This window comes from Lipotes vexillifer, unplaced genomic scaffold (genome assembly GCF_000442215.2).
Source record: "Lipotes vexillifer unplaced genomic scaffold, Lipotes_vexillifer_v1.1 scaffold124, whole genome shotgun sequence".
NCBI classification, from domain to species: domain Eukaryota; kingdom Metazoa; phylum Chordata; class Mammalia; order Artiodactyla; family Lipotidae; genus Lipotes; species Lipotes vexillifer.
In genome coordinates this window covers 1172007-1184408 of record NW_006771308.1, presented here as the reverse complement: position 1 = coordinate 1184408, position 12402 = coordinate 1172007, and the positions used below count along the sequence as shown (strand labels likewise).

At 35.5% G+C, this 12402-nt stretch overlaps 1 protein-coding gene across 1 annotated transcript in view; it reads right to left on the bottom strand.

Moving 5' to 3' along the window:
* MAP4K5 (mitogen-activated protein kinase kinase kinase kinase 5) overlaps positions 1-12402 on the bottom strand; it is a 140894-nt gene that overhangs the window by 37489 nt on the left and 91003 nt on the right. Inside the window, 5 exon segments of the mRNA XM_007446611.1 lie at positions 83-180; positions 1111-1264; positions 1891-1933; positions 3481-3548; positions 4788-4846. Of these exon segments, the coding sequence (XP_007446673.1) occupies positions 83-180; positions 1111-1264; positions 1891-1933; positions 3481-3548; positions 4788-4846 (422 nt within the window).

Here is a 12402-nt window from a genome sequence, read left to right as displayed (position 1 = left end):
TCTTGAATTAAATAGACTATGCCCTTTATATGATAAATACAGTACTATTTACAAATAATCACCAAACGCCTGTTATACCTACAGGGAAATCTCGCTTGTCCTTTTTTCGTGGTAACTGTGGTGCTTGCGCTGATCCTTCTGTGTTTTCACTAATCAGTTTTGAAATACCATCACCATTTCCTAAAGAGAAACATGGTTAAAAGTTGAATCACCATACAAATAAGTACTTTCCTTGAAAAATAATTTCCCCTTCCCCCGCAGTACTTGTTTTCCATTTGGGTGTTCCTTTATAGGGAAATATTCTCTACTGTCAGATGAGTTAAAGTATCTCTGGTGCCTTTCTCTAGCTCATGTAGAGGCAGCACTGCATCTATAGTAGTGGTCTTAATCCATGAAAACAACTAATGTCTTTCCATATTGTGAGAAAAATGAAATCTGACCTGCTAATGCTGATATTCAAGGCCTCTTTCATAATTTAACTTCAACCTACCTTTTTAAGTCCTGTCTCCCAGTATATACCCTTCAAAAGCTCACACTTCTACCATACTAGACTGTACTTCCAACACATTCTAGATTTTCCTGCTTCAGTGCATTTGTTCATTCTTTCTTGTTCTCTAAGAATGCCTGTCAGTATTGGTTCCACCTATTAAAGGCTCACCAAGCCCTTTAATACTCTGCAAGGGCCTACCTCCGTTGCCTATCCTTATCTCCCTCAGAGATCTCTTGCATTGTTACGTATTAGTTACTTACTGTAGGAGACACTTAAACAAAATGTCTTGTCTGATATTATGTGCACATTGGTATAACTTCTGCTAGAGACCCTGAACTTCCAGAGGGCAGGGTCATCCATTCATCTTTCTAGATCCTATAATATTTAGTAAGGGATCAAATTAGGGTTGAATTGGATTGAATCTGTTTATAGTCCACCCATGTGGAACTTTAAAGAACCTTCACAAAGCTTCAAACAGTAATAAGACTGACTAAAGAAAAAAGACATTCTTTAAAATATGAACAAAATGGCTTTCTTTTCAGCCTTCACTTTGATTTATTTACCGAGATCACAGTATCTAGCTGTATGCACTCCAGGCCTGCTGATACTGCTAGCCATACCAATAGAAGAAGTCTCAGCTACAGGACCACAACTTGGGCTACTCTGTCTTCTGAGAACTTGGGGAGCTCTGTTCTCTGAATCAGGACAACGTTTTACAGTTGATGATTTTTCTTCATCTTGGAGGTTGTCTTCAGGGTGACTGCTTATCCTTGGCTAGTTGATAATAAGACACGGAAGTACTTTAATAAATTTGGACATAAAACATTAACACTTTGTTATTATTATGCATCAAAGACTTTAGGGGGAGGAGAATATGCCTTTTTTTTCTTTCTCCTGTATAGTTCAATTCACTGGGCCAAGTAAGCAAGGTAAGTAAGAGCTGAGTTACTATCCCAACACAGCTATGAACTTGCCATGTGACTTTTAAGCAGCCCTAACCCCAAACTGATAACATTTTTATAACGAATAAAATCACATACATAACCCACAAAATATTTAATAACTACAAACAAGGAAAGTGACTTAAAGTATGACTCTAGTGCACTGCCCAACTGTAGTAATAAATGAGGACTGTAAATGATGAACTCCTCTCCATGAGGTCAAGTATTGCCTCAAATGAGTAATAACCTATCTTTGCCTTTTTCTAATAGCTATAAAAATATTATATTTCTCATGAAATCTTCTTTAATATATTTTTACATCTTCATAATAATGCTCTTGAGGAAAACTGTACCCTAAAATATGTTTAAGAGAATTTTGAATAAATTCAATAGTTATTTAAAAATTTTATTTTATTATTTAAACAAGGATATATTGTTGAAAATCTTTAAGTAGCTCACCTTAGGAGGTAGGGGAGGTGGTATTGCACGCTTTGAGGTTGATCTAATACAAAGAGAAAAATGCAATTTAGATGGTGATAAATGACAATAACATAAAACACAGAGAGAGCATTACATGTGCATTAAAATCTGCTTCTATTCAGGGGATATAAAAGACAATTAGATCATGGTACAGAGTATTTTTAAAAGCTACAGGAAGACCTAAGATCTCATTCTGTCAAACTGTATTAGTATGACTATAAAACAGAGTTTTTATAAAGTGAATACGAAGTATTTTTTACTTTACCGTTATGCTTTGCAACATTTAATATGTAATAAAAACGAAATTAAACTTAGTAGTGAAAAAGAGATTCAGAATTTTAGAATCTCTTTTTTGATGGCTGTATCATCAAACCCTTTGTTACTCCAAGTGGGATCCATAGAGGAGCAACACTGATATCACCTGGAAACTTTTTTTTTTTTCTGGCTGCACAACACAGCTTGCAGGATCTTACTTTCCCGACCAGGGATTGAACCAGGGCCCTCAGCAGTGAAAGCACAGAGTCCTAACCCCTGGACTGCAAGGGAATTCCCATGGAAACTTTTATAAATGCGCCCTCTAGACCTACTTAATCAGAATCTGCATTTTACCAAGATTTCCAGGTGATCCTCCAGGCACATCAAAACTTGAGAATCACTCATCTAGCCCACTGGTTCCACACATTTATCCACAGTCATTGCAATCAATTGGGAAGCTTTCAGGATTCTTAGATTCCACTCCCAAAGACTGTATTCTATAGCAGGGGTTAGCAAACTTTTTCTATAAAGGGTTAGACAGTAAATTTTGTAGGCTTTATGAATCATATAGTGGTCACAACTACTTAACTCTTTTATTGTGTGAAAGCAGCCATGGATAATATATAAACTAATGATCATGGCTGTGTTCCAACTAACCTTCATTTACGAACACCGAAATTTAAATTTCATATAATTTTCACATGTAACAAAATTACATTCGTCTTTTGATTTTTTTTTCAACCATTAAAAAATGTAAATATCATTCTAGTTTGTAGGATGTACAAAAAATAGGCTTTGGGCCAGATCTGGTTTATAGGCTTACAAGCCATACTCTGCTAACCCCAGATCCACAGGCCTAATGTAGGGATCCAGGAATCTGTATTTCCAAAGAGCTCTCTAGGCACTGCAATGCACTAACAGGTTTGGAACAACTCATCTAGGTCAGCCCTGTCACTTAATCGTTGAGGAAAGACAGGTCTAGAATATGAAGTAACCACATTGCAGAGATGGAAATGGGGCTTTCTGATTCCTCCTATCGTATTTTTTTTTCCCATGAGATCATGTAGCTCATCTTTCAGTATATTAACACCACACGTACTATATTTTGATTTAAAGAACAAAACCACAAAGCCTTAATGATCAACACATTATGCCTTCGGGCAATTAAAAAAAGTCAGAAGCTTTTCACTGACAAAAGGCATAACACAACTTTTATAAGAAAAAAATTAAAGCTTATTAGAATAAAGCACTCCCCATCAGATACTGTTCTTATATAATTAAGTAAAATAAAGTTAAGCTAGAAAAACAACTTACTTGCCAGTATTTGCACCATCAACAAAAGGATTCCACCGTAACAGAAAGTTTGGGTCTGAAGACACTCCCTGTGAAGGTAAAAAAGAGTTTAAAATGTTACCTTATAACAGGTATCATTCATTTTATTTGATTCAAGAACATACTCATTGTCATGATTATTAATCATCTTGGCTTTCAACGGTTTAATCTCTAGCTACATTTGCTGTCATTTGACACAATTATGTCAATAACTCATTATTAGATGACTTAAACTTAACAGAATCTATAAACATACTTACAGCTTAAAATGTGACAAGCCCTCTTTACCAATATATTGGTAAAGTATATTCCAAAGCAAAACAAAAATGTTAACTTTGAATTATGTCCATCACTACTCCATTAGCATGGAGAACTAAACACTGTATTATTCAATCACCTTTAATTTACTGGTGCCATACTTTTTCTGACTAGCATGGAAATTGAAAATGTATACATACAGTAGGAAGAGCACCACTTGCAGATGTTAAGAATGAAGAGATCCATTAACAGAAGACAATTACTCTAAAAACTATACTTTAACTATCAGTTAAAAATAAAGTAGATGTTAGAATAACATCTAGGCTGACTCTAATAATATCTTGCTCTATCTATTGTTTCTTTCTTTTTAGTTAAGGAAAAGGTTAGCCAAATAGTAATCTCAAAATAAGAGCAATGGTTAAAAAAAAAAAAAGAAGCTATATTAACAAATAAATATTAAAAACAGTAAGGCAATGCAAAATCATACTACAAATCTAACAGAATTATTAAGTAAAAAGATCCTGAGAGCTTAAAGCTGAGCATCAAATTCCATATAATAAATTCATATGAATTCTTCAAAAGACTCAGAAGTGTCAAAATGAATGGTTAAAATGGTATATCACACACCGTACCCTAGTCAAAATACACCTAACCAGAAGCTTTTTCAAACTTTAATGTGTGAAATACATTATCAAAATCAATGCTCTGGGGCTTCCCTGGTGGTTCAGTGGTTGAGAGTCCACCTGCTGATGCAGGAGATACGGGTTTGTGCCCCGGTCCGGGAGGATCCCACATGCCACAGAGCGGCTGGGCCCGTGAGCCATGGCCACTGAGCCTGTGTGTCCGGAGCCTGTGCTCTGCGACGGGAGAGGCTACAACAGTGAGAGGCCCGCATACCGCAAAAAAAAAAAAAAAAAAAAAAAATCAATGCTCTGAAGAGTATATTACTTTGTTCTTTAGTTCAAGTACACCTGACTATAACTTTTCTCAAATTTTAACATGTAAAATTCTTTAGAAGTCATTATTCCTACCATTTCATCCCGTGCTTCTGTTTCTTTTCTCAGAGGAGGTTCAAACTGTAATTTGTCAACTGTAAAATATAACATATATTCACAAATTCTATCTTAAAGGATCAATCCTGGAAATGTGATGAGAAGCATGTGTACTGGGGAGGGGGGAAGGGAGAGAGGAGAAGAGAAGAAAGAGGAAAAGACAAAAACTCTTTAAGTTTTTACTACAGAGGACCCCTTCCTTTATGCTTGCCAAAAGAAAGTAACAATTTGGTATCTTCCTAACAATTCTACTTAATTCTTGGTTGGAATCAGGAAATTAAACAGCAATTTTGTATATAACAGATTTTTAAAAATTAATTAAAAGTAGGCGACTAAGCAAACACTTTAAGGATGTTTCTATCTAGGCTATAGACTGTCTTGAGACTAATTTAAACCACAACTTTATGGTAGGATAAACACCCCGCCCTGCTAAATCACCTATAATTATCTAAAAAGAACAAATATTTGTCAAATTAAATATTACTATGGCATTCAGGAATCTAATATTATATTTTCCTAAATGTGTATTTTATTTGGCCTAATGAGACCAATTTTAGAATTATTCCTAATAATCAAAGAGTAACTTCTTTTATATGAAATAGTCTGTAAATCAGAGAAAAGGATGGCTTATTATCTACTCATAAAGTACACAGAAATTTTAAAATTCTAAGATATAATGTGACTAAAAGACCAAAAAAATTAAAATATACACTTGCATCATAGAGATACAAGTTTCCTAAATACAATCTTGGTAAACAAAATACACTAAAAAAAAAGCACTTTCAAAAAGTATCTAGTTGTCTTTATTCCTAAAACCAAGATTTGTAAAGCAATACAGAGTACTTATATAATTCATTACACTAAATAAAAACATAAAGTCATAAAGTTTTCCTTCTTTTTTTGTTTCACAAATTTTATTAAAATATAACATGCATAAAAGTGCATTTGTCATAATCAATGAATTTTCACAAACTGAGCACTTACATAACCAGAAGCCAGATAGAGACAACATTACCAGACCCCAAACGCTCCCATTTACTCCCCACTCCAAGGATAGCTGCTCTCCTGACTTCTAGCACCATGCACTAGTTCTGCTTGTTTCTGAGCTTTGTAGATTGTTCCTTCTCATTGCTATACCGTACACTCTTCCTTTATGGGAATATGCCATAATTTATTTACCCATTCTACTGGTGGTGTGTATTCAGGTAGTTTTCAGTTTGGGGCTATTACAAATAGTGCTGCAACCAACATTCTAATAAATGTCTTGTGGGTGAACATGTGGGCATGTTTCTGTGTGTACCTGGCAGTAAAATTGCTATCTTAAGGTAGACAAGTATTCAGCTCTAGGAAATGCTTCCACTTTTCCAAAATGGGGGTGCCAATTTCCAATGCAGCCAGGAATGTAAGTTTGATTGATTGAGTTTTGCAGTTTTTGTCTGTACATAAATTCTATGTGGATTGCTTAAAGGTAAAAAAGAAAGAAGGATAGAAGGGAGGGAAGGGAGGGAAGGGAGGGAGGGAGGGAGGGCCACATCAAAGATCCCAGAAGAGCCACAGAATTTTCTGAAGGCAAACTTTCCCCTTCCTTGACTACAATGTGAATTAAATGATAGACTTGTGTAGGATTTCCTTATAAATCCTAATAAATGAAGGATTTCATTTATAATTCCTTCAAAATGAGTCAGTTCTGTTATGTACTAAATGGATTATGCATGAATCCCGAAACAAATCCAACTGCAATTAATGTTTTAATAAAATGGTTGCTAGTGTATGCAATACACACAATGCATCAGGAGGGATTGTATTATATTTAGAAACGTTAATTAGGTGTTTGTTATTGTCAAACTAAATTTTAAAAATATGGACTGCTTCAAGAATTTGCGTGTCATCCTTGTGCAGGGGCCATGCTAATCTTCTTTGTATCATTCTAATTTTAGTATGTGTGCTGCCGAAGCGAGCACCATAAAATTTTCAAAGATATTCCATAAATATAGTATCTACTTTTCAAAAATAATCTAAAATAAAAAGTTGCTCATTAATGACTTACTTCTTAAAATAATTTAAAAACATCTTAATTCAAGAGCCATTACTATAATTCACAAAGAACCACTTCACTCATTTGAGACAAAGATGAGTTAAAGATTTTTTTTTTTTTGGTCACAACTAGAAATACTGGCAAGCAGGTCTAGAGATAAGTTATAAAAGGCATAAATATGGAAAGGAAAGAAAGAAAATATTTTCAATAATTACATAATCAGCAAATTTCAAGACTTAAAAAATTACCAGAGAAAAATGAGCTCATAAATTTCAATTACACATATAGTAAAATATCAACTGCATCCATCCATACCAGTATCAGTGATTGAAAACAAAAATTTCAATTTCATTTCTTTTATATCAGCATAAACATTTAAGATGCTTTACTTTAACATGTAAGAAAAGTATTCCTTAAAAAAAATCAAATTCCTTATGAAAAGTCTAAAATTACTACAGCCACGCTTTATGGCAAAGAATGCTAGAGTCTCCAGTATCATTGTTCTGTGATAGAATGGACAGTCCAAGAATGGACTCTAAGTTGTTTTGTTTTGCTTTAAAGAAAATCCTGGCAGTACCTTTGGGTGTGTCTTTGGCTTATAAAAATACAAAGATGGGGAGGTCTTCTATTATACATCCTCATTTATCTCCAAAAGATGTTACTTATTATAGGCATAATAATTATAGGTATAATAAGTAACAGGAATTACACTTACCCTTTTGCTATAAACAACTACAACATGTAACACAAATACATGTGTGCATACAAGCTATATGAAGCAATTATTTTGAGGCAATGGATTAACAGACATCACAGGGTTGTAATCCTTGAAAGATGGTGTTAAGATCCCCACTCACCCCCGATTTCTGCATGGGGGTACTTTCCAAGAAAGTAGAACCCAAAGAGAGAGTTTCACTGGGTGCAGGAAAGACTATAGTTTGGGGCTGCTTAGGTAGTGGGAATTTGAAGGGCAGAGGGCGAGAAATGAGAAAACTATGTCTCCTTAGAGAAGTCTTTGGTTGCATACTAAATTGCCCACAAGTGAAGCAAGACTGTGCAAGGTATGTCAGAAAAACAGCTAACACAGTGCTGTAAGCTAAATGCAAGTTCTTGTGATCACACAGTGCCAGGAAAGAAATGAGTTTCCACCCAGAGGAAAGACTTTGCTGAATACTGTAGTAAAACCTGACATAGGCCTTGAAAGGACTGCAATGACCTACCAGTTAATTTATGCTTTAAACACTCTAAAATAAAGAGATCAAAATCCAGACACTCAATGTTGTATCACAACATCCAAGATACAATAAAAAAATGAATAAAGAAGTAGAAAAAAAATAAAAATCATAACCAGTTTAAAAAAACAGATATAGACTCAGAGATGACACAGATGTTGAAATTAGCACACAAGGACTTTAAAACATCTATTATATATTCAAGGATTTAAGAGAAAAGATGGACACAATAAGTAAACAGATGGAAATTATCAGTAGAGAGACAGAAACTATACATGTATGTGTATTATATATGTATGTAACCATCCATCCATCCATCCATCAATCCATTTTTCTTCCTATCTATCTTATCTATCTATCTATCTCAATGAAAGTCTAGATCCAGAAAATACAATACCTGAAATAAAATTCACTGATGGGCTTAAACAGCAGACTGAACACTACAGAAAAAAAGGTCAATGAACTTAAAATTAGGGCAATAGAAACTAAACTTAAGTATAGACAACAAAAACACCTTATGTGTGTTTATGGGGGTCAGGGAGAACAGAGCCTCAGTGACCTATGAAACAACATCAAGTGGTGTAACATGTAACTGGAGTCCCAGAAGAAGAGGGAATCTGGGACAGAAAAACTAAGAAACAGTGTCCCCAATTTGATGAAAAATATCAATTCATAGACCTAAGAAACTCAATAAACACTATAGAACAAACAACAAGAAAAATGCACCTAGGCACATCACAGTCAAATTGCTAACAAAGCAACAAACAAAAAAATCCACAAAAGTTTCAAGGTATAGTACCTATTAAGAATCCAACTGATGCACTTAAATACTTGCTATTTTGTGCCTTTAAAAAAGAATCTGAATTGATGTCATGGATTGTGTTGCAACCTGCACCTTAAAAAATACCAATGTAGAAGAACATATGGGTATGCTATACTTCAGATAATTTTTCATAAATAGTCTTCCTGACAACAAATACTTTTGTTTTGGTTATTGTATATCTATTTCTAGGATGGATCAAAGGTTGTTTAAAAAGGCTCAACTTTAACAATGGCCAAAAAATGCTGCCTGAGTTTGTGTTTCCTACCTGGGAGAGCGCTAATTACTTACCTAGTAAACACTCACTTCTCTAGAACTGTTACTAAGGAGATGTGTGAGACAATACATCTCAAAATCTCTATCACCTTTATCATCACTGGTCTTCACATGAAATAAAAAGGACAAATGGAATTTTCACACTTAAGCTGGGTAAACTTTCAGAAATTCTTAGATCTCCTTAGCCTAAAGTAGGTTTTGCTTCTTTATTTGTTTGGCTTGAAAGAAAATGATGTCAATTCCCTAGGAGCCCATTAACTCTCTCCCAATGAACCCAAAACTGAGCATCTCATACATCTGGGAATACTGCCCCCAACTCCAGTTTCTACATTATTACAGACTAATACAGCTGAGACTTGTACAGTACACAGTTTTATACTCAAACATGTCCAAGAAGTGTTTCCTCTGAATAACCTTTTCATTTAGAACTCAGAAACTACCTTCTGGAAAACTTCTCTCTAACCTCAATAAACAGAATCTTGCCAGGTACTGTTAACAACTAACACAACAGTAAAACAGGGTGATGATCCTTGTATTCCTGTCTCTTAATTATAGAGACATGGGCCAATTTAAATCAGTGCAAGATTGTCTTAGTTGGACATCTCAAACTGGAGATGAAAAAAAATCTTCAGAAATAGATGACTGCAAAAATCAGTTTCTACACAAGTCTATTGAATCTAGCTGATGACAACATGAAATGAATCATCTGCCCAAGACCCATGGAAAAAGATGGCCAAAGACACTGATTATCATACTTTAATGTGCATACTATAGCTCTTGAGCTACATTTTTTCTTCCTTTGCCACTTGAAACTTTTGGATTGTTGACAGACTTGTTACCTCTTAATCATGATACCTGTAGAGTCTTTATTCTTAATACTGCTCTGTGTAACCTTAGTGAGTCCTTGGTATGAGTCTAAATACCTGGCTAAAATTTACTTGTGAGTCAGCTAAAATCATACACTTAAACTGACAGTTCGGTAGTCATTTTCTTTGTTGATACCTCTCATCCCTTTGGTGCCAATTCTTTGTAATTAGTTGGCTTCCTAGGTAACTGTGAAACCGAGCAGGACCCTATAGGGCTCCTGGGCACAGAAGCCTTTCTGTCCCCTGTCTCTTGACTCCAGCCTCCATGACCTTCCTTGAATTCCAAAGGGCAGATTCGAACTGTTGCTAATCTGGGAAGGGATGCAAAGACAAGGGAGGCGCAGCCAGGGAACAATAGTGCAGCCTTGGGGCAGGGGCCTGGTTCCACCTCGAGGGATACACATAACAATGCCTTTAAGCTCTTTTAAGAGGTCAGCATTCTTCATACCAGAGAAAGACCACCTGAGGCTACATTAAAAGAACCAGAGAAGCTCATCTGAGGCCAGATTAGAAGAGTGGAGGCCCTGCACACACTCTAATCTTACCAGCAACGCAACCCTTGAAAGGTCGGTATAAAACTCCTCATCAAATCCTCCCAGGTTGGAACACAGTTTTTAGGGGCAGGAGCCCTCTCTGTCACCCTTTGCCTGGCAAAGCATTAAAGCTATTCTCTACTTCACCTCAAACTCTGTCTCCGAGATTCGATTTGGCACAAGTGCACAGAGGCCAAGCTTTCGGCATCAACTGGACTCAACCAAAAGGTGACTTTTCAGATGAAAACTTCTTTTTAAAAAAAATAGGGAATTTAGTAACACACCCATATCTAGATCAGAATGAGAAAGTAATCTGCCTTGCCATTCATCAGACTGGGAGGACAGACACAAATCCAAATGCAAAGTCAAGAAGAAACAATGTTTCTCCCAAGGATATGCTGGGAGATCCTGGCCTGATCTAAGACCACCAGGGACAAATGTATAGTCCAACAAAGTCAGGTTTATTGACTCCTTGCAATGAGGGAGAACACGTACCAGAGGAACCATGGAACATCTCATTAAACAGGAAAAGAAGAGTTAGAGGGTTTTTGGAAAAAGTGGAGTTCAAGTGAAATTTAGGTGAAAACTTAAAGCAAAGTAGGGACGTACCATACAGCTGTATGAAATCATATTCATTAAAATGAACCATTCCATTCTTGCCTGGAAGATTTAAGTCAGTGAGAGAGAAGCAGCCTCAATTTCCAACCTACATACAGAGCTTCAAATAAAGGGGTTACTGAATACAACATTCCAAGTTTCCAAGGAAACAGGCTTCTGAGTCTATTTTTACAGTATAGACTCTTTCATACACATCCCTACTTTGCTTTAAGTTTTCACCTAAATTTCACTTGAACTCCACTTTTTCCAAAAACCCTCTAACTCTTCTTTTCCTGTTTAATGAGATGTTCCATGGTTCCTCTGGTACGTGTTCTCCCTCATTGCAAGGAGTCAATAAACCTGACTTTGTTGGACTATACATTTGTCCCTGGTGGTCTTAGATCAGGCCAGGATCATAATAATTAGTTATATGAACTAAAAACACATAGTAAGGATGATTATAATAATCCTAATAGCCCCAAACTGGAAACAAACCAAATGCCTGTCAAGTAAAGAATGGATAAATTGTGGTATAATCATACAATGAAATACTACATTACAATGAAAACAATAAACTCTTGTTGCTACACATGACACGAACGACTCTCACAGACATAATGTTGAGCAAAAGAAATCAGGCAAAAAAGGTGCATATTGGTTTATCCTATTTATCTTAAGATCAAAATCAGGTAAAAACCAATCTACAGTGACAGAGATCAGAATAGTGATTAGCCTGGGCAGTGAGAGGGCAGAGGGATACAGGAAGATGGAAGGGTATTGATTGTGAAGGAGCATGAGGAAGCCTTCAGAGATTCTGATAATGTTCTATATCTTGATCTGGGTGGTAGTTTCATGAGTGTATACAAATTTAAAAATTCATTGTGCAGTACACTTAAGCATTTTACTATATGTAAGTTATCAGATCAATTTAAAAAACTGAAAAAACTAAGAATAGAACTAACTAGGTGTGTATGAAATCTATCAAACAAACAAAAACAAAACTATAAAACAATCCTGATGGACACAAAAGAAGACTTGGGAGAATTTAAAGATAAATCGACCAATAAAATGAACTTCAATTCTACTGTCTTCTGTCTGGTACATGAAGCACATAGGACTCACTCCATGAAGATATTAGTACTCTGGACACTTATAAGTTAGTGTACAAATTTATGAGATCTCAGTAAAAACAATGATTTTTTTTTTAACTTGGTAAGCTGATTCTTACATTTATG